This window comes from Crassostrea angulata, chromosome 6 (assembly GCF_025612915.1).
Source record: "Crassostrea angulata isolate pt1a10 chromosome 6, ASM2561291v2, whole genome shotgun sequence".
Classification (NCBI taxonomy): Eukaryota; Metazoa; Mollusca; class Bivalvia; order Ostreida; family Ostreidae; genus Magallana; species Magallana angulata.
In genome coordinates, this window is record NC_069116.1 from 35,320,416 (window position 1) to 35,345,017 (window position 24,602).

Consider the following 24,602-nt stretch of genomic DNA (forward strand, 5'->3'; position numbering starts at 1 on the left):
GAAATAGTTATATTCGCTCGGCAAGCCTCGCGAATATATACACCATTTCAATTCGTTGAATAAAGCAAATATAAAATCACACAATATAGATATCCTCTATATATATTATACAAATATTGACTGGGGTTGAGGGCAACATTGATTATATTAGCCCCCTTGGAACGAAAATATTGCCCTCCGCTTCGCGTCAGGCAATATTTCGTCCCTCGGGGGCTAATATAATCAATGTTGCCCGAAAACACAGTCAACATTTGTTTTGTTATATGAAGAAACAAACAAAATTAAGAAAGTAATTGAAAACAGATCGCCGTAATTTCCCGGCTCAACAAAGAATTTACGAATTCAATCTGTGCAAAGCGTAAAATTGCTTAGTAGAAATATAACACTTGTGGTGGGTTCGGATGCTACATTTATTCTAACTAAACTTTTACACAGGTTAATGCTTTCCCATGCATTCTAACATTTATAATGTAAACAATAGTTGGTCTCACATAAACACACAGCAAGCGCTAATGGCTAGCTGGCTGAAGGATTAAGATAAACTGTTTCTAATGGACATTACATCCCTCCTTTCCTTTGAATTTTAATTGTGTTCATTTATTGTTTGTTAATGAAAGTCACTTATGAAATTATCACTGATATTAACATTGCCAAATTAAATAGAAATGTTCCTTTTGTTTATAAGATGTTATCAGTCACTCACAACATTTATACATATTTAATAACTACAAGATTGATTATAAAACTAAACTACACGGAACAAGCCAGAGGATTATTATGCCTCTCAACACGACTTGTTATGTTTTACTTAGAAACATAATCATCTAGATATTTTGGACGATTTGTTTTCTGCCTTAAATTATAGCGCGGAGTCATTGGTATCGCATCTGGAGACTTCGTTGTTTCTGTGTTGGTTTCTGGGTTGTTTACATCTCCGTTATCGCATTCATCAGACTGGTCAATAGTAACTTCTGCTGGTTTTATTTCTTTGAATGCACTGGAGTTTCTTGTAACGGTTTTGTTTTCATTTGATGCTGTTATCATGGATCCCTTTTCCCTATGACTTCCAATGGCTCGATTTCGTACGGAGTAGATAGTTTATTGCGTTTCTTTTCTTGAACAATAACTCTGTCTCCCTTTCTTAAAGATGAATGCTTCGCATTATTTTTCTTGTCTGCATAATGTTTCATCTTTTGTTTCTGATTTTCATCCCGTCTCCGCATTTCCGTTTTTCTGAATGTCGTTGTTTTAGGGTTTTCCGGAAGACGAACTTTTATATTTCTTCCAAATAAAGCTTTCGCCGGTGGAACTTTTGTTGTAGAATGGGGCGTTGCTCGGTAATTTCTCAGAAATTGGCCATGGAAAATATCTTGTTTCCAATTGCGGCTCTCTGCATGCGATGTTTTGACAACTTTTCCTATGGTCCGCATAAACCGTTCAACTTCCCCATTAGCTCTTGGCCATAATGGTGTAATTTTACGGTGCGTAAATCCCATGTATTTCGTAAATTCGTTAAATTCATGACTTCGAAATGGAGGTCCGTTGTCTGTCTTGACAATATTCGGAATTCCATGTGTAGAAAAAATCTTATCCAATTTCGTCATTGTTGATCTTGCTGAAGTTGAATATACAATTTCTATCTCCGGATATCTCGAATAGTCGTCATTTACCACTAGTAGGTATTCTCCGGATGGGAAAGGACCGCAAAAATCTACGCTTACTTCCAACCACGGTTTGTTTGGTAGCTTTGACATCCTCAACGGTTCTATCTTGTTGGCAGGAACAGATGATAGACATGGGATGCAAGATTTGCATAGGTTTTCTACCATTGAGTCGATTCCAGGGAACCAAATTTTTTCCCTTAGCAATGTTTCGTTTTAACAATGCCTTGATGTCCTTCATGTGCTATGTCGACTATTTTCCTCTGTAGTGATGAAGGAATCACTAGTCTTGATCCTCTTAAAAGAATTTCCATCTCTTCATGTTTTCCAATACACAGCTCGTTCCTTAGTTTGTAAAACGACTGCATTGACAAATTGTCAGACTTAGTTTTCCATTTTCCAGTCCTCAGATTTTGAATAACCATTTGTAGATTTGCATCATTTGCTGTGCATTCTGCTACTTCCAATAAAGTAACAGTTTTTGGGACAGCATGTTGTGCAACAAAGTTGACAAATTCTTCCCCTATTTTCTCTTCTTTTGATCCATTCTCATCGGTTCGTATATTCGGGTGTCTGGACATATAGTCGGCTGGGTTGTCAACTCCTTTCTTATATTTGACATGAAAATCATATGCTTGAAAACGCAAACGCCATCTTTCAATTCTTGCAGGCGGTTTTGATTTCGGATTGTTGAATATACTTTCTAGCGGTTTATGGTCAGTAACCAATGTAAACCTGGATCTGTATATGTACAAGTGAAAATGTTCGCAGCTCCAAACGATGGCTAACGCTTCTCTTTCTGTTTGTGAATAACGTTGTTCTACTTGGGTCAATGATCTGCTTGCATACGCAACAATATTTCCTTCCTGGGAAAGGATAGCTCCAACTCCAACTGGGCTTGCATCAACAACTACTTCCGTTGATTTGTTCTGGTCATAGTATGACATAACAGTATCACTTGTAAGTGAATTCTTTAGCTTTTCAAACGCCAACTGTTGTTTCGTTTCCCACTTCCACGCCATATTCTTCTGTGTGAGAATCCTTATCGGTTGCGTAATTGTTGAGTAATCTTGAATAAATCTAGATACATAATTTGTCATTCCAAGAAAACTTTTCACTTCACTTGTGTTTGTTGGACTTTTCGCTGACTTGATAGCTTGTATTTTAGCAGGATCAGCTGAAATGCCATCTGCGGAAAATACATAGCCAAAAAAAGATAGCTTTTGTTTGTTAAACTCACATTTTGGTCGGTTTAGTGTTATGTTGCGCTCCCGTAGCCGTTCCATGACTTTTCTTAAACGCGTATCATGTTGTTCTTGTGTTTCCCCATACACTATGATGTCGTCACTAATATTTTTTACCCCTTGTAAGCCTTGGAGTGATTCACTAACAGTCTCTTGAAAAATTTCAGCAGCTGATGAAATGCCAAAGTTGAGACGTTTATATCGGCGCAATCCTACGTGAGTTGTGAACGTCGTTATGTATCTTGATTGCTCTTCCAATTCAATTTGGTGATACCCTGCATTCATATCCAATTTTGAGAAGATTTTGGCTCCATTTAAATCATGAATTATGTCATCAACTGTAGGTGTGATATGTCTTGTTCTTTGAATTGCCTTATTAGGTAAACGCATATCCACGCACATCCTAATTTCATCTGGTTTTTTCGGTTTGGGTGCAACGACAATTGGTGAAACCCAAGGTGTAGGGCCTTCTACTTTCTCGATGATGTCAAGATCCTCAAGCCTTCTTAACTCTGCTTCTACTTTCTTTCGTGGAAATGGAAAGGTATCCGTCGGTGAGGCTGAACAGTAGGTTTGATGCTTTTATCGACGTGAATTTTCACTTTTACATCTTTTATTTTTCCAATTCCTTGAAACAGGTCAGCAAACTCTTCATATATTTTATTCACATCTGTTGACAAACGATTGATCACTGGTATGATACCAAGATCTACGGCACTTTGGTATCCTAGGAGTGTACCACAATTTCCTTCGACTACATAGAATTTTCCAACAGCTATTTTGGACTTTGTTTCAATGGTCGCAGTGAAATATCCAAACGTTTTTATGTCGTTTTTACAACCATATGCGAAAATTCTTGTACTTGATTTGCTCAGTTTAGGTTTTGGATGCAGTTTGGAAAACGTGACCTCGTCCAAAATATTAACACTGGAGCCTGTGTCAATCAACATGCAAAAGCGTTGCCCATTAAGCGTAATATTAAACTTTGGTTGTTTTGTTGTAGAGTTGTTTCTGACGCTGAATACGTATCCATCATCTCCATCACAGTCCTGGATTTGTTTAACATGTTTTTTCTTAAACTGGGGTTTTGATTTACAATAAGCAGCGAAATGATTTTCTCGTCCACAGTTACTACAGATTTGTTTGAATGCTGGACACTTTGTCTTGTGGGGGTAATGGCCGCCACAGTTATAACATTTAGAACTCTGTCTATATGTACCTTTTGTTCTCGGCTCTGGATTCCGCCTTGGTTTCCAATGATGAGTTCTTTGTTCTGATTCCTTTTGGTGTATTTTGTTTACACTGGAATTGTTATTTTCGATTCCCGATGCCTGCTTCTCCGCGAGTTCTAATGTTCTTGCCGTTTCTAGTAGCTTGTTGAGTGTCATCTCCTCACTAAGTGCTTTTCTTTCTTAATTTTGATGATGTGCAGCTCTGTATGATCTGAGACTTGATCTCACTATCATTGTCTGCAAATTCACATTTTGTGGCAAGTTGTCTCAATCGGGTGTGATATGTGTCCACTGTTTCACCTTCCGATTGCCTTGTTTGTCGGAAAACGTACCGCTCGTATTCCTTGTTTACTTTTGGTTCAAAGTAATTTTTCAACGCATCTTTGGCTTGGTCATAATTCTCGTCATTCCCTGTATCGGCAAAAGTGTCGAAAATGTCATAGACTTCCTCGCCAGCGTAATGAAGGAGTAGCGCACGTTTCCTCTTGTTATCTGTGATTTTCATTCCAACGAATAGGTTTTCCAGTCTCTGTACCCATTTCCTCCATCGGGTACCTATTGCTCCCTCAGCATGGACAGGAAATTTAGGAAAAACCGGTAATCCAGATTCTGCCATTGTGTTTTCCTTCAAAGTTGAATAAAAATCCTCGTCGCCATTGTAAAATTGCTTAGTAGAAAGATAACACTTGTGGTGGGTTCGGATGCTACATTTATTCTAACTAAACTTTTACACAGGTTAATGCTTTCCCATGCATTCTAACATTTATAATGTAAACAATAGTTGGTCTCACATAAACACACAGCAAGCGCTAATGGCTAGCTGGCTGAAGGATTAAGATAAACTGTTTCTAATGGGCATTACACAAAGTTCATTTCAAAAATATCCTCAGCATCAAACGGTCACTGGTGATATTCCGCCGACCGAAAGAATTAATATACAAAAACGATACTTCATGCCTGTAGGAATATGCTAAATTTTTAAAGTTTAAAAGCGTAATATCGAAAGCTAAATTGTCATGGCAATATTTTAAAACTGTATCTATATTCTGAAATGAAAAATTGGAAGATTTAAAGATAGATCCAGCCTTTTAGAAATTTTACTTAAACATATTTGAACAGTTAAAATAACTTATTCAAAATACCAACAAATTAATTTTTCTAACAGTGAGCTTCAGCTCAAATAGTACGAATATTGAAATGCCAAATGTTAACACTTTCACTCACTTTATATTGGGAACAAATTGAAATGTACAAAACAGACGTAATTTAACGATCATTGTACTTTGTTCCATGTTTAAGCTTCTACTGCTTTTTGCTTAGTATTTCGAACCCTATAAATACATTTGTTTTGCCTCGGACTAGAATGTCGCGACGTCATTGGATGAAACGCGTCACGTGGCTGCCTTACAAATTTCTTTACAAGGCAAGCGTCAAAATTTATAGGGCAACATGGCGGACGTTACGTTATTTGAACTGATTTTTTACACAAACGTTTGTTTACATATCAAACTTTAGGTCCTCGACAAAACAAAACACTTATTAGGTTTGTTACTGACTGTTTAAAGAAATTTGTGGGGTCGGTAAAGTCCATAGAAGGCTCGGCTTCGCCTCGCCTTCTATGGACTTTACCGACCCCACAAATTTCTTTAAACAGTCAATAACAAACCTAATAAGTAATATTGTGCTCAAACTACGTTCATCTACAAAATAGAAAATTCCAACGAATGATATCCTTAAACATATAAAAACCGGGGTTTTCATACAACATTATACAATGTAATTATATACAATGATTGAAAATTTACAACGTTTGTGAGAATGAATATGTATTGATTACTTAGACCCTTTAATGATTGACATTATCGATAATCTTATAAACCCTATAACAGTGAATTTCGTTCTAATGTGTGACCCTCTCCTTTTAATAAATAAAAAATGAGTAGAATGGGTGGACTTTGGTACAAAAGACGATATGTAAATGAAGAAATAAAGCAGATCGGACAAGACTCGTTTTCTTATCACTTTATTTATAAATTCTCACCAGTTGGGGGGAAATTAGCGATCAGAAATGAAACTCGTTGATAATACAATTTACAAATAATGCATTGAATTTCTCATAAATGAAGGAAATTGGCATATAAAGTCACGTCGAACACGATCACCGAAATCTATGTCACGTCACACGAGTAACATTACACAAGTTGAATTTTTTAAAAAAGCTCACCGTCTTTAGAGTAAACCTTAAACAACAATCAATTATCAAGAAAAACTAAACTCTTTTTTATATAAATTTCACATCCTCTGTATACCATGGCGTGTGGAACTTTTTTATTTCGTTATGAGCCTTTCAAGCCTGCGTGTCAAAAATTGAGAAATGTGTACCACATGCTTGCAAGTTGAGATCGATTATAGTAGCGGAAAAGAGATCTTGAGAAGGGTCGTATTTTTTTTATAAAATCAAATTAAAATCAAAGTTGTACCACTGCATTTAGCATTATACAAATACTGACTGGGGTTGAGGGCAACATTGATAATATTAGCCCCCGAGGGACGAAATATTGCCCGACGCGAAGCGGATGGCAATATTTTCGTCCCAATGGGGCTAAATTAATGTTGCCCGAAAACACAGTCAACATTTGTTTTGTTATATGAAGATACAAACCAGTAATTTACAACAGATCGTCGTAATTTTCTCAGCTCAACAAAGAATTCAATTTTGTGCAAAGTTCATTTCCAAAATATCCTCAGCATCAAACGGTCACTTGTGATAGTCCGCCGACTGTACGAATAAACATACAGATGTTCTACCTGATTTTACTTCAAAGTAATTCGCAAATCCTTATATCCGTTATGATAGCAAACCGTCGCATTGCGCGTCCGTTGTTTACTTGCCTTGACTGACTGTCTATTATGACGTCACCTTGTTTTGGAGTCGCAAAGAGTTATTTACGTCATCGTTTACGAATCAACTAATCAGAGGCAATTATTTGAAATAGAGGGAATGTTCTCTAGATACTATTCCTAGCCGGTCAATATCAAAAAAAAAAATATTGACCGGTCAATATTTTTCGGACGAGCTAATATTACAATTATTGACTATTCGTCTATATAGAGTTATATAGTGAGAATATACTACTGAATATAACAAATATATATATCGCATAGCCCCCTAACCCCGTCACTACCCTAACTCCGTCACTTTCGGGAAACTCCTCGCCGTTTGAAATCAAGTGCCATTATGGCGTCATTTATTACATGTCAAAAATCTTAAAACATGGGTGCTTTCCATTTAACCGGCATCGCCGGATATGCCGGTGTTGCCTTTGTTGCCGATTGCTGGAACGCGCGTCGCCGGCGAGGGATTGTGGCAACGCAAAATACCGTTGCCGATTAGGAAACAATATGGCGTCGAGGTTATCTTGTTCTACAAAACCAGTATTTCTAAAACTAACATTTGTCCTACTACATTGAAATACATTAAAACTGCAAATAGCCAAACTTTCTGGATCAAAATTTAAGATAAGTATCAGTTTTAAGCTGCAATCGTCCTCGTTCGAGCATTGTGGCGTTGCCAACCGTTACGTCAAAATTTCAGTTTTATCCTAAGGGTAAGTTCAAATTAATGGAAGAGCCACTGTAACAGCCACAAGCGTGGACTTTGATTCTCGCTTGTGACGTTGCATTTTACAGTGTTCAACGTTTGTGACAGTCTTATAACTGCAGTAGCTTTTCATACACCACTTTACATGCAAAAAATATGTGGAATGTGTGTGTCTGTATATATAGATATATATATATATATATATATATATATATATATATATATATATATATATATATATATATATATATATATATATATAATTCACTGACAGAAAAATCATGTAGGCGTCACAGGTTAAATTTTAGACTGCTGGGTCAAAGAAATAACATCACAGCAGCGTTTTAATGTTTGGTAATCAAAGAACCCAATGAGATAAGTTTTTGACAGGCCATGGAAACAGTAATGAAGGATCTAAAGCAGGCGCTTTGTGATACAATGACCAAAAACATTTTAAAGGAAGCCGTCTACAACACATCAGCCATGGTGTTCTTCGACGACTTTCTTGGAAATGGAGATCGTGACAAGGATGGTTATCCGGTGGTATGTTTATAATTTATTTTACATTGAATGTGAAGATTCATTACTAGTATTCGGTTTTGTGTCCATTTTTTTAAAAACATAGTAACATAATTATTTTATAGCATAACATCAAATTTGGACGTGCTGTGTGATTTCCTTTTCAGTTTCTAATATTTCTTAAAATATTAAAAGGTACCTGCAATGCCGGTGAATTTTTGATATTTTGGAGATCTAAGTCATCCTGAAAATTTAACTGCGATCGTAAAAGTACTTATCGAGATTAGGATTCTACACCTGAATGGTTTTTGAATCAAGCCGGTTTGGCGCGAGATGACCTGTGACGTCTTACACACCGGTGTAAGGGACCAGGCAAAATTTATCACAATGATTGGACCGGTACAAATGGAAATATCCATTTCAAAAAAATTGACATGTCCCATGGGTTTCACATTGGAAAAAAATATGTGCCCCATGCCTTAAGGCTTTTACAAAGTACTGTTCAATGGATATGCATCTTCATTAAGTAAATTGTCATAAAAAGTAGGGATTTCCTATTCTGATGAAAATTTTAAAATAGGCTTTAGTTCATTACTGAGATAAGAAAAACAACTTTAAATTAGTTTTAGCAACCTGAGTTACATAACCAATTTTTTAAACACGATTATTTTTCTTTCAAATGTAGTTAACATGTAGACAAATACAGTTATAATAATATACACATTATCTAAAAACCCAAGTTTATGCTCCTTCCTGTCAAAAAGTGATATTTTAGATGCATGTACAAAGTTGAACACCCCCCCCCCCCCCCATCTTTCCAATTGTCTCCATTAACATTACATGAAGGATATTTAAATGTACATTTGACCTTCAAATAACATCTGCAATGATTACTACTTTTGAAATGAACAAAAGCTTTGGCAAACGTCCAGGTATTTTTAGATTGAATCTTGTATATCCCCCTGTTGTTTGGTCTATACTTCCAAATGTTGATTTCTTAACCTTATACAGAAATATGGCGAAGATAGACTGTTTACAACTTCGATGGCTATTAACGCTCTGATCACAACATGGACTTACTTCAATGATAACACCGGACATCTTCATTGGGACGAAAGTATATAGGGTTTGATTTTTTTTCTTGCAAGCGTTCTTATTCAAATTGATTACAAAACGCCATGAAAAAAAATTATGTGAATCCTTGGTTTTAATCTACTATCCAAAGGCAAATGTCGCTAATTTTCTTTCTCGTAATTAATAAAACATACCTCCTGAGTACTGCGTAATAATACCCAAGGTACACAATGCCGCTACGTGAATTTTTAAAGAGAGTTCTGATACTGTTTCATCGCCACACGAGACTTTTGGTGTAGTTTAATTTCCTCTTCACGAATTTTTTTTTCAACATCTACTCGACAAAGATGGTCAGTTGGTCCTTACAAAAGTGGAAGACTATATAGCATCATTCGTCGTTGCTCCCCACCATTATTTTTGTCGTGTGATCGCAGTCTATGAGTATTCCAAACGTTGCGCATCTCATCTAAAGAATTTGTCTACAAAATATTGCAAAACAGTAGTTATCTGTATAGTAAAAACTCTTTGAATTTCCACCCATTTCTTTGATTTACCTTAATTTTGATACAGTTTTAACATATAATACTACCCAAATTATTGTCAACAGTTAGTGATGCCATCAATTTGCAGAAGATGTGACAAGATTTTGTGGCGACGGGAAATATTTCTTAGAAACACCCTTCCCACGCGGATTAGAATTTTGAAAGTATGCATTTTTTAATTTCTTTGGGGGGGGGGGGGGGGTGGTGGTGTCAAACGGATATTGTTACGATCAACAACTTTGCTTCTATAATGTATAACAAAATCTTTATTCAATTCATTTGCAATAGACTCTACATGTCCCTTGGCCCCTAATTAAAGGGGTCAGTCCCTTTCTCTTGATTTTGTTTGAAAGAACTCTTGATACTCTACCACATTTGTAATATATATGTCTTAACAAAATATCAGCTGATAAAAAGATATATCAAAACGTATCGAAATTTTAAAACAAAATCTGTACTCAATTTTCGTGCCAAAGCGAGCTCCAAGAAATGGCGCCACTGATGCAAGACAACTAAATAGTACACAACTTCAAAGTCTCTGATAGTTTCTGAGATCAGCTCTACTCAAAACAGGTCGTACAAAATTACAAAATCGGCCGTAAATCGGGACCGGAAATGACGACAAAAAAAATTTCAAAAACTTAAAAAATTCAGGTAATGTCCCATCATCTGTGAAAAAAAAGTTGAGATCGGTCGAATAGTTTTTGAGAAATCGCGTGCACAAAAATTGGAGAGAAAAAAATAATAAACATTACGAGAACGGAAGACCTTAATAACTAGATACAATCTCGTTACATAACGAGTAGATCTCCCGACCGATTTCTATTTAAAATGATAAGATGAAATATCGATACAATTTCAGAGATAACCCCCCCCCCCCTTGCACTTTTAGATAATGAATATAAATCTCTAATAACGCCATCAATGAGTTTTTCAAACGGATATTGTTACGATCAACAACTTTGCTTCTATAATGCATTACAAAATCTTGAGCCCAATTTAACATTAATTTTAATGTAACCGGGATCGAACTCTGACCCAGATAAAAATAAATACCATCTCGCTTCAAAAGCTTAATAAATCAATGCTGTCATTAGACATTGTTATACTTTCATGTTAAATACTGAAATCTGATTGGTTAAGACGCAGTTAATAATATTTACTATTACCCTCAGCGTTAGCAACGCACTTGGCAACGGGTAACATTAAAAAATGTTACATGCGCGAAAATTGTGCGCGTACGGTTCGCTGTAGAATTCACGTTATTCCTATATAAAAGCAGTAAACTTTTCTTAAAAATTTTAAAAAAGACATTCAGTATAACAAAATAAATAGTGCCTGTTTGGGAGGATAACAGTTGAAATTGACACCCCTCGAAAACCATTGTCAACCTCCGCTTCGCGTCGGTTGACAATGGTTTTCTCGGGGTGTCAATTTCAACTGTTACCCTCCCAAACAGGCACTATTTATATAGTAATACCCGCACGAAGTGTTTGCCCCTAAATAACACTGTTTTGTACCAGTTAAAGTAAAAATGAAGGCCGCATACAAGTTCCGGTAATATAATTAAAGCTGCTTGGTCCGATTTTTTTGTAATTACAGTTATGTATCAATTGTTTTCCTCCACAAATCATTTATCTTAGAAAGTTATGGACTTTCTCCTATTTACACCAGCAGAACCAGTCTCCTTTCAAAGTAAGAAATATTCAAAGTAAATAGAAGTAATTTCTCTTTGGGCAAACGAAAAAACATCACGGGATGCATCACGGGAATGTTTAGAAAAGGAACCAAAATGTTTCGTCCCCCGAATGATTGGGGTTATTCAACCCGCATGCTATGCATAGCCCTTACCAAAATGTAAGGCCTCTGGCAAACAGTTGCTGCAAATTTGCGGAGAGTTTGCTGCAAAGCGACAAACTGTTGCTGCAAATTCAGAATTCGTATGCAAATTAGCTTCTGGAAAACTGTTTGCGGCAAATTTGCCGCAAGCTTACAGATAAACATAGTAACTTTTAAATATTACAACATAAGAAAAACCATTAATAAACGCTTATAATCATTTAATAATGAGTTACTAATACATGTTCTATGCTTTTCAATCAATTTACAAATAACTTCTACTGGTGATTAACAAAGATGTTTAACTTAAACAGTTGCAGCAAAATTAGAGATAAAGGACACAAGTTAAAATTATTATGAACAAACCATAATGAAATTTGACAAATAGTACTCAACCGTTCGGTGATGACTGATGATTTGTTGCTGCAGATCGATAAACTTGAATGCAGTTTGATCACAACATGCATGCACAGATGAACTTGGACAAAAGTTCACAATGAGCGAAGTTCAAACCATATAGTTCACAATTAAGCCCTGCACGGTCACTGGTCATATTACAATTAATCACGGCATTCTTTAAGGCAATCTCTAACAGTCTCCTGTACATGCTCTCCGATTTGATTTCACACATAAACAATATCACACAAATAGCCGAATATCACAATAATGTCCACAATGGAATGGTCAGACTTCAGCACTGTTGTTTATATGCTTTTCTACGTATTCTTACACAAATTCTGTCTTCACTCTTTTTTGGTTGCATCATTTGATCATAAAATCGGTGAGTTAGTTGTTCATGCATCGTTTTCTTTAGGCCTGTGTAACCAGGTCACCAGGGTAGACACCTGTTGGGAAGATAAATGGATTTCATATAAGCACAACTGTTTTCAAATTCAAAGCAGTTTCTAAGAAAAACAAGTTAGCCTATCATATACTTACTCAATCTATTAATCTATATAAAGCTAAAAATTTGCACTACTAACTCTGACTATGTGAGTGGAACATGAATTCCTTTATTTAAGTAATAAAAATGTTAATCATATAAAATGTAATTATACACTATGTAATGATAATTTCCTAAATTTGGCGTTGTTAAAATTAATTTAAAATTGAAATTATTTGTTCATGGCGCATCACAACGATGTCAATAACGAGCGTTCTGCTTGAATCGACACCTGGCATTGTCATAGGGACGGCCTTAAACTGTTAAACTCATTATAAAAGATCACAGTCTTTCGTTTTATATTCCAATAACTGTTTAAACCGCTATTCAACGAATATATTTTCATTATTTCACTTACTTTTTCAAAAACGTGCTCAGGATGGTGCATGAAGTGGCCTTGGGTGTTTAGACTCGATTCATTCACTTATATTCGTCCTCTGATTAGCCGTGGATTTTCTAAAAATGTAAACACTCCATTGACAATGTTTCTTTTACCTTGTGCACAGCCATATTCCCTTATTTTCATCCATTTTACCATCTCGGTGAAGGCACACAACATGGCAGCATCGAATGTGAAAATTGGCGGCTATAGCTATTGATCGACCAATCAGCGCGCGCGTAGCTTATTATTGAAACAAAAGTAAAAGTAGAAACAAACACTGAACAGCATATGGAAAATTCTTCAATCTTCATGATTCAACATCAAACGGTTCAGAAACTCAAATCATAAATCAACTGATATTTGAACGTAAGAAAAAGGAATATAGGATAACAAAAGAACAGACAGGTTGGTGTTACCTGGGGTCTGGTCTGCATGAGTGGAGTGGGTGGGGGGGGGGTCATTTTGCCTTTTATGTATTGAAACATCATGCGATTAAAGTTGATCTTATTTTCGTTATAATAGAAATTTTGATTGAGACTATCTTAGATTAAAACTTAAATCCGAAAATATTTATTAGATTTATTCTTTCTCTATACAAATATACAAAATTATAAAAGCAATTTATTATAATTGACAGTCTTAAAGTTGTGCTGAATGTGTATATAAAATTGTATAAGTATTATTTCTGGTAAAGCTTTGGCAAGCTCAGGAAGAAAATAAAACAGAGAAAAAACAAGAAATGTTTGTGTTAAGCTTCTGGCAAATTTTGAGGAGTTTGCCAAAAGTTTGCCACTACTGGCGAAGAAGCTGCAAACATAATTGGGTGTTTGGTAAACTTCTGGCATAATAAAAGAGGTTTACCAGAAGTTTGCTACTACTGGCAAACTTTGGCAAACAAGTTCTAAAGTTTTCTGGTAAACTAATCAGTTTGCCGAAAATTTGAGGCAAGTTTGCTAACAAAACGTACACATGTTTATTTGTAATTTGTCTGATCATTTCGACCTTTATTTAAAGCGATTTCAAATTCGTTATACAACCATACCCGTCTCGTCGTCAGGGGTGAAATTTAACATATGAGGCGATCGCGAAATAACGCGAAACCGTTTAATGTCGTTTTGTTTTGTTAGCAAATTTTGTACGTATTTTTCTTCATTGAAATTTGGCATAATTGACGGGTAAAACTACTGCAATGCCTATTATTATACATATACTAAGCATAGCCATCGTTTAAAAGCGTGCATAAAATTTGATATAAAATCGGACCAAGCAGCTTTAAAAATTATAATTTTCATAAAGGATGAGTTAAATCCCTTCCCATATGATAATACACATGAGCAGCACTTTATATACAATTTGGGATTTAACTGTTTGCATGTGAATTTTAGGTTAATCAATAATCTTAACATTTCATGTCATTAAAAGTATAACGGTCTATGTAATTATTACAAAATTAAATTACGCCCCCTTCCCTCGGCGGTTGTCGGTGTAATGAAGAATAATGACCCCCGTAGAATAATGACCGGGGGTCATTTTTCTACGTAGAAAAATGACCCCTTTGCCTGAAAAATAAGTGTCATTTTTATAAAAATGAGCACACTCCACATGAAGAAAAGTGACCCCTGTAGAATAATGACCCCCTTGTAGATTAAAGTTTTTCAGTGTATTATTTTATTATTTGTGAAATAGTCTTTACACTATTGTAATTTTTACTGCTGCAGTTTACAGAAAGTAACAAAAATTATAAATTATATTCAAATAAACTTTAAGTGAAAGAAGGGGTATATCATTACATTTACATATATCTATGGTGTTCCGATAGGGCCACTTCGACCTAAGTTGCATGGGCGAAGGAGCAAAAGTGCGAAGATGCGACGACGAAGCGCGAAGATGTGATGCATAAAGTGCGAAGGTGCGAAGGCGAAGGAGCGATACTACTATCGCTTCTTCCCAACTTTGCACTTTCGCTCTCGCCTTTTTTTTTATTGCATTCAGTAAGTCTCGGTCGATTACATAGAATTTAATACAGGCACCGTACTCGCCAAGTTTTTCCGATTAATCCATGCTATTATTGGTACGCATGCGCTAGGCCATCGCGCTTACTATGAATGTTTATAAATATTTTAATGTGTACATGTAACATATATGTTTACCAGTGCTGGCTATGCCTAATCATTATATACTCCACATAAAATGTAATGTCCGCCATAATGTATACATATGCACTTCCAGACTCCTGTCACTTACCAGCCGTCTGATTACCGTGGACCAAACACAATAACATTCTAATTTCATTATGCGACACTCCTTGCTCATGCATGATCTAGAGGGGGAGAGGGGGCCCGCCCCACCGGAAAATTCAATATAAATAATTTTACGCAGTAAAAGAGAGGGAGTCCGGACCATATCCCCCTGGATAATTAAATTTTATTAATTTTATTTTTAAAAAATCACAAAATATGCTTTGGAACCCTTTAAACGATGGAGAGCTCCGCAATCATAAAACATAGGTAATCACAGATTACAAAGCTCACCGAGACGAGGCATCACCTTTATGAGGCATCACCTTTATGAGACAACCTTTATCATATTATTTGAACACCATCCTTTATGATCTTGGATATTCATGGATTCTGTTTTGACACAAAATCGTATATCATCTGTTAAAAAATTGTATGATAATCATATGTCCATATGTTAATCAATAAAATAATATACAATTAAAAGTGCATCTAATCATACTTACAATATATATCATATAAAACAATAAAATACCGTAAAAAATTGTGAGATATGATATTGTAACGTATGATATGACATTGTATTGTGTTATACATTACAATTGTATTTGATCAAATAATAGAATATCATAAAACATAATACAATATAGTATTATATGAAACAATATCATATTGCAACAATACATCATAACATTGAAACATATGATATTATATTGTATAATTAAGCATTGAATCATTATTTTTTCAAAGATGTGGTCTCATAACTGCAACGTATGTGCATACAAATTGTATAACGCGCGCTAGCGCGTTATGAACATTTGTTTGCACTCATCGTTGCAGTTATAAGACCTCATCTTTAAAAAAATAATGAATCAATGCTTATATTTACGTTTTTTAAACATGTATTTCCTTCCCGAAAATATGATTTGTTTTTAAAAAGCTCTATCTTATTCAACGAGGTATGCGAAATTAACGGAATGGAACAGCCGAAATATGCTGACAAAAATAGTGCACAGCATTTTAAATTCTAATAACACAATTTTATTTTTCTTTCTGTAATTTAATGAATTTGCTCTTGGTAAACTAAAAAATTAATCAATTGAATTCATTTAACTGTCAACATATATTTACATCAATGAAATATTTATCAGCGTAAGTATAATAACAGGTCGTTATCCGGTTTGAAGTCGCGAGAAGAGTCAGTTCCTGTTCTTCGATAAATACTGAAGAAATACTTAATGTATTCATACGCACCAGATTTGGTGATTGGGTCTTCTGTTTCGTGCGTAAATATCACTCAAATCAACCAATGCAATTTAATAGAGGGAAAGAAAGTGAATGTAAATATTATAGTATGATATTGTATTGTATGGTACTGTATCATATTTGATACATAATATGATATTGTATTATATAATACATATAATTTTGATATCATATCAAATGATACAATATCATGGGATAAAGTAAAATATTATATAATACAATCATATTATACACATTGTATCATATGATACAATAATATATATTAAAGTATCATAAAATACAATTTCATGTGATATGATAATATATCATATAAACCAATATCATATTATACAATATCGTACGATACGATTTTTTATAATATTGTATCATAAAAATCAATAGCTGCAGATCTGTAGCTCTCTGGTTGAAAAAATTCGGATAGACAAACCAGAGAGCTACAGTTCCAAGCGTTGTAAAAACCTCCGATTTACGCCGCCGTTTTTGTGTCGCTCGCTTCGGGAATTATATCCGACTTTAAAAGCATTCAACCGCCTAAAAAATTGGATTTATTAATTAAACATATAGTTTACCCTAACTCTGCTAACTTTGTTTTCCTTTCAATGGTTCACAACGGCCATCCTTCGCCTTGGAATGTCATCGTTTTAAAAAACTCGCCTTATGACAGCCATGTTTACCTATAGTAGCGAGATCTCGGGTGCGTCGATTTATCCAAATGGACCCAAATGAACCCAAATGGACCCAAATGGCGATTAAAGTGGAAAACAATTATAATAAAATCCTTATTACTAATATTATCACTTGTTTTAGTCATTTTATGGGGTTGTTAGCCGTTATTAAGAAAAATAAAGACCCAAATGGCGACCCAAATGGCGATTCAAGCGGAAAACAATTATAATAAAATCCTCATAATTTAGGGAAATTTGGAAAAATAAAAGCAGAAGGTCCAAAACAATAATTAAAATTATTTCAGTATATCTTTAAAAATTGTTTTTGAAAAATAAAGATGAGATTTTATCTCGATTTGTAAAAGTACATGTATATAATGTATGTAATTATATTCAAATAATATAAATATATATATTATATAAAAATAAAACAACTTTTTAAAATAATTTTAATTATTGTTATGGACCTTCGGCTTTTATTTTTCCAAATTTCCCTAAATTATGAGGATTTTATTATAATTGTTGTCCGCTTGAATTTGGGTCCATTTGGATAAATCGACGCACCCGAGATCTCGCTACTAGGTAAACATGGCTGTCATAAGGCGAGTTTTTTAAAACGATGACATTCCAAGGCGAAGGATGGCCGTTGTGAACCATTGAAAGGAAAACAAAGTTAGCAGAGTTAGGGTAAACTATATGTTTAATTAATAAATCCAATTTTTTAGGCGGTTGAATGCTTTTAAAGTCGGATATAATTCCCGAAGCGAGCGACACAAAAACGGCGGCGTAAATCGGAGGTTTTTACAACGCTTGGAACTGTAGCTCTCTGGTTTGTCTATCCGAATTTTTTCAACCAGAGAGCTACAGATCTGCAGCTAAAAAATCAATACATAACAATATCACGATACAATATCATATCATAAAATATAAAAAAAATTGATACAATATTTTATCGTAATCATATAACGTTTTACAATATAACATATGGTATTATATTGCATCCTTTTAAACAATAGTGTTTCAAATCATACAATACTATATCATAGGAATCATGTCACATCATTTAACAACAACCACATCTATCTATCAAGCAGGTTTGAGTGAGGTAGGACATTTCTCTAGCATCCTTGATAATGGAGATCAGGCTCTGCATCTGAAGCAACCTCTACGTCGTTTCATATATAATATACTGAAATCAACTATGCAAGCTATCATCTATAAAACATGTGACCTGTTCCAAAAAACTAAGCCTCATCATAAAACCTATGGCTCTGTTTCAAGATTCAAGTCTGTCAGGTGCATCAGCATCATAAGACGCACCATCCATACAAGTTTAATGAAGTTAGGACCGGTAGTCACTAAGATATAATCATTAGAGGGCACCTGCAACAAAAACTTTAACCAGCTCCAAAAACCTTAACCTCCTCCATGATCCGAAACCTATAGCTCAGATTCAGCACTCAAGCCTGTCTGGTGCATCAGTATCATAAGACACACCATCCATGCAAGTTTGGTGAAGTACGGACCAGCAGTAACTTAGATATTGCTATTAAAGGGCACCTGCAACAAAAAAACTTTAACCTGCTCCAAAAACCTAAACCTCCTCCAGAATCTGAAAGTTAGGAACCAGATTCAGTAGGTCCAGATGCATCATTCATGTAATTTTGGTAAAGAGAGGACAAGTAATAGCTTATATACAGGAACTGTAACTAAAACTTTAACCATATCCGAACGCCGACGCCGGGGGTATAGCATATGCTCCCATTGACTTCGTCTCGGTGAGCTAAAAAGACAAAAGCGCGAAGTTTCGAAGGCGAGAGTGCGAAGTTGCAAAGGCGAAGAAGCAATAGTAGTATCACTTATTCGCCTTCGCAACTTAGCACTTTCGTCTTCGCATCTTCGCCGTCGCATCTTCTATATTTTTCATATTGTTCATGAATTATACTTGCATTGAGGATTTCCACAATACAAACTGCTGGGTATACAAGTTCATCACCCAGAATTAATGATGAACCAAAAAATATGAAAAGTTCACTCCACTGTTAGGCATTATAACCAAGCTGAAGTTAGTAAGCACTGACAGCAGCCATTACGCCAGTAGAGGTTAACGGCCAATAAGAAAAATCGTCAAAGTACTGAGAGTACTCGTACAGAAAATATATTTTTCTTTATCCTCGGCATACTTTAGTTTAGTTTATATCAAGATGATTAATGCTTCAATAGTTTGTATAGTTTGGATACAATAAAGATCGTGTGATCAAAATCAAGCGGGATATAAACCCCTAACATGGGCACTAACGCTTTTAACTATCAACGCTTTTAGAAACAATCTTTTCTTATTATAATCGATCAGTGTTTATTATCTATTTAGATTTACTATAGTCAGATACTCTTCACAAATTTGCTCCAAAAGAATAAAGTCTATTCATGATCACAAAACAACATTACAACAAATGTTTAGAATATTGATGTTCAAGTATTACGTAGAAGAAAACAAAACTAACGCAGAATGATTTTTAAAAAAAAAATCACTTTCCCCAAGAAATGTAAATAAGAAGTATTCATATTCCTACGTTACCTGCCCCTTAGTCTTTTTCCATAAAGATATATACATGTATCATTCTTCGATTGACAATTCATTCACCAATGAATATTGCGTATATCATTACAACAATTATTCTTTCATGATTATTGTTCGTTCATTATCACACATATCCTCATTGTGTATGAATTTTTTTTAATTTGCGTCATTTCCCGCCGTATGTCGACGAGAGAAGTAACGTAACTGTTAACAATCATGCAATTTGTGGCAATGTCAGAATGTTTTGCGTGTCCTTGCTACAGATATGATAAACTATATACAGCGATATATTTACAAGTTCGGTGTTTATAACTTCAAAATCAGTTGAACAGAGTGAAAAATTAAGTAACTTCAAAGTCATTTCTTGGATACGGGGAAACCAATTTCTATTCATATTTACGGGGGGGGGGGGGTGTGGGGGGGGTAATTTTTCTATGGGGGTCATTTTTCTTCATGTTTAACATGAAGAAAAATAACCCCTGGGTCTTTTTTCTTCAGAAAAATCCAATTATTCTTCAGCTAGGGGGGGGGGGGGGTCATTATTCTACGTCGAAAAATGACCCCGGTCATTATTCTACGGAGGTCATTATTCTTTATTACACCGGCTTTAGATTTGCTTCTGTGTGTCTACATGTACATCATTGTGCGCTCGGATTTAGAGAAGGGGTGAGAGTGAGGGGTCCAGACCCCCCTCCCCCCAATGAAAATTCATTTATATCAATAGTAAAATTTCCTACATTTCCTAAATTTCACCACGGACCCCAATGCACTTACAGATATGTAAACGCTCTCACCCATTGCGCTTCACTGTTAGGTAACATTATTTTGAGAGAATATATTATATTTATACTTTGTTTATTTCATTAGGGAGTATACATCACAAAATGCAGGTGTCCTGTACCACCTTAAAGCTAAAATGAGTGCTTTACATAGTTATTTACCTAATAAAATAGTGCAAGGGGTTATGAAGAATGGGTCATAAAAATAACTGATCTTTTTCTGAAGTTATGTATACAATACAGGTTGCATTAGCGGGTACTACTTTTACCCAGGTTAGAAGAGTTTTACGTGGTGTACATACCCTTAGGCTGTGTGTTTTTCATATGTAGAAAAGGGTTAGTTAACATGCATAAACGTTTCTTTTGTGATGGTCAGCTAAAAGGATTCATATTGTGATCTAGTAGGATTCAAGTTATGATGTTGACCAATAGGTAAGCATAATACATGTATAGTAGCACAGTATAGTATTATGAGACACCGGTGTGTACATAAGCATTACTTTCACTTTCTAAATAGGGGGTACTACTAAACAGAGAACTCTAAAGAACTCTTACGATTTTTTAATATTTAAAGTATTTAGAACGCACTTTTGTATTTTTTATGATGAAAAAGATTAATATAGTCAAAATATGTATTCAAATTGTTTGGTTTAAAGTGAATATTAATTATTTCGCGCAAGGTGCCCGTGCAGCGGCACTTAATTGCTCTTCATTGAAATGCATTAACTATATAATTATATCGCTTGTATTATGTTGTGATTTTACGTGCATTTTTGTGAACGGCTTCGGCCGATCACTGTTGTGTCCATATGAGGCATTCGGCAAATGCTTCCACGTGCGCACACATTCCGCTTGCATACGTAGTTATTATCAACACTTGAAGATTTGGTTTAGTATTTATATAACATTTTACTCAGTTTTATTTCAATTCATTTACCTTAAGAAATGCAAACATAAATTTGATACAGTTCGACATGTTAATTCAAGAATGTACATTTTGTCTCACGCGTAAGAATATCGATCGAAAGATTCATTCAGTTATGCAGTTGACCTCGATGAACTGACCTCGATCATAAGAAGATGCTCCATGAACTGACCTCGATCTACTGATGTTGCATAATAGTAGCTAGGAAGACGGCTTGACTTTTAAACAAGGTATCGTTATAATGCGACCTCAAAAGCAAGTTATGATGGCATTCAATGTTTTTCAGTCGCATTAAATTATTTTAATACCACTCTTTCTTTGTTTATGTGTTAATGCTCTTTGAAGAGCCCTACTCAGTATTCTGAAGAAGAAGAAGAAGAAGAAGAAGAAGAAGAAGAAGAAGATACATTAACTTTTAATAATTACGTTAAAAATATAAAACTAGACAAGGAGTTTGCGAACGGCTTTCTCCAAATTTATTTCAAAATTAAATTTGTTGATGGTTTATAATGATGAAATTATGGTGTACAGATGATTCAAAATATTCTATATTTTGTAAAAATACAGTACTTCTTTAATTATTTTACACCAAACTGATCATGTTTATTACTTCTAGCTATCTATATATCTTTATTGCCGATCATTCCTTTAAAAGGAATACTTGTTATACCAATGGCATGAAGTAACTGTAGAAACAAGCTTAATGTCTAAATGACTTTAGATCGGGATCGGATTTGGACGAATTTGCCTTTAATTAGTTTCAAATCATTTTTAATGAGTTTATACATGTATATGTAGTATAACATGTAACTGAACAGATAGAGACATTATAAAACATTTATTAGTCCTTTCAAATGAAACCCCCCAGAAATCTCTAGGGTTCTCTAGAGTACTTTAGAGTTCTCTGTTTAGTAGGACCATCTAAATAAGTTATCTCACTTTGCTAGCGGACTGTATCATCATCTTTTAATACTTAAATAAGCTTATCATCGTTACCTATCCTATCGCATTTGTACAGTTTCTGTCATTTTAATTGCAATGGTTATTATTTTATTTGTCAGACTTATACTATTGAGTTGATCCCATATTGACCCTGTGACAATTTTGTATTAAATTTGTGTAACAAATGTAAGTAAATGTAGACTTATCTGAGTTACATGAGTTATAATAGAAGGGAAAGGGTCTTTCTCAATGTATGATAATGCATCAAATACAATGTAGGCCATGACCCTATGGGATTGTTCTGACCCCATGAAATAGGAAAACGCAAAATTTCTTCCAATGTCATTATGATGCATCACATGGTGTAAATTAGTACATAATCCCAGGTGTTTTCTTTAACCCCCACCCTTTTGAAATAGAAAATGATGATACACTGTGTATTTTGATAACTTTTGAGATCCCTTTTCCTACACCATATTTATTCTTGCTCTTTATCTAATGGTATATATAGGTTATGCCCCCTTGGAGACACCCTCACATTCTAGAACTGGAAATAATCAAGCATTTTATCTTATTCATATGTAGTTTTTGACCCATGTGGGTAACTCCTAGCCTAATGATAACCCTGCTTTGTTTACATATTGTAGGAGACTTTGCAATTGCCCCAAATAGGTGACTACACATGCATATAACAATTTGTTTATCTTAAAGATTAATTTAGTAATTTCCAAAATGTTAATGTGCATTGGGAGTAAAAAAAAAGCATTCAAGAAATGATTTAAAATTTGCTATTGTACACACGTAAGAATGTAAGAAGACTGAATCTTTAGAACCAGGTTTGATTGGAAGGGGTGGATGTGGAGGATAAACATTTAATTTGAATCATTTATTGTTATTAATTTTAACTTAAATATAAGTTATTGATATCCAATTGAATTAAGAAAAACATTTTAAACTTTTTAGACCCCAAATTATATTTTGATTTTAATTGATCATTCGACATTTAAGAAAAGTTTAAATGTAAGGTTTTTCATTTTAAGCATAAATAAACGCAAGGTTTTTTTTAATTTCATTTTATTTATAGTTTAAGGAAGGATACATGATCGGATTCAGACAATTTTCCAAGGGGAAGAGGAGGGGGGGGGGGCAGTTATGTGAGTTGGTTTGGTGGGGGTGGCGGTTTCCGAGTCATATATTTGGCAATTTTTTTTATAATTTAATGTAATTTAAAGAAATTTGAATTTTGGAGGGGTGATCTGGACCCCTTGACCCCATCTCTAGAGATAACGCATGGTATAAATGTTTATTTTCTGCTACTTTTTTACTACCAGGGTTAAATTAATTTTTTCAAAACCTTTTTGGACATCAGTAGGACAGCCCCTATCATATCCAAAGATGTGACGTGTTCATAAGAAAAGTTTTGGGATGTGAGTGATAAACATCAATTTTCTGCTATTATTTGACTCCCTGAATGAAAACTAAATCGTTAAAACCTTATTGCACATCTATAGGACAGCCCCTTTCATATGCCCAAAAGTGATGTGTCTATTCAAAACAATCAAAATAGTAGTTCTGGGATCTAGGGTTTTTAGCTTACCTGAGCTGAAAGGTCAAGTGAACTTTTCTGATCATATTTTGTCTGTCGTGTGTTAGTACATCTGTCTGCCCATCTGTCTGGCTATCCGTAAACTGTTCACGTTTCACAACTTTTCAAGAACTAATAGAATTTCAACAAAACTTGGCACAAAGCACCCTTAGGGGATTCAAAGTTATGAAAATTAAGTCTCCCGAATGAAATTTGGAGACTTATTGTTTTTGTACGGTTCTTAATACATGTATTATTATTCTTCGTCTTCTTCTTTTTCTTCTTTCCCGCTCTGAACTTGTTTCTCAGAGATGGCTGAACAGAATTGTACAAAACTCTAGGATATTTCGGGTTAAACAACCACTTATCGGGGGGGGGGGGGGAACTTGAAAACGGACAAAGATAATAATATAGGGTTTTCATAATCATATATTGACTGTTAATGGCAATATATAGGGTTTATTAGATCTGACCCCTGGGGTCATCCCCACCCCCCACCCCCCACCCCCAGGAATTTGAAATTACCATATATCTCAGAAACTGTTATAATCATGACCCCTAAACCATATATATGTATTCATGTTT

The 24,602-nt window shown here is 34.8% G+C and overlaps 1 protein-coding gene across 4 annotated transcripts in view; it reads left to right on the plus strand.

The window, feature by feature from the left end:
• The window catches only part of LOC128187905 (uncharacterized), a 403,124-nt gene that overhangs the window by 44,552 nt on the left and 333,970 nt on the right, over positions 1-24,602 (plus strand). For all 4 annotated transcript variants that reach the window (XM_052858590.1, XM_052858589.1, XM_052858588.1 and 1 more), the window contains exons 6-7: positions 8,129-8,281; positions 9,269-9,374. In XM_052858590.1, the coding sequence (XP_052714550.1) occupies positions 8,129-8,281; positions 9,269-9,374 (259 nt within the window). The remainder of the gene's footprint in view (positions 1-8,128; positions 8,282-9,268; positions 9,375-24,602) is intronic.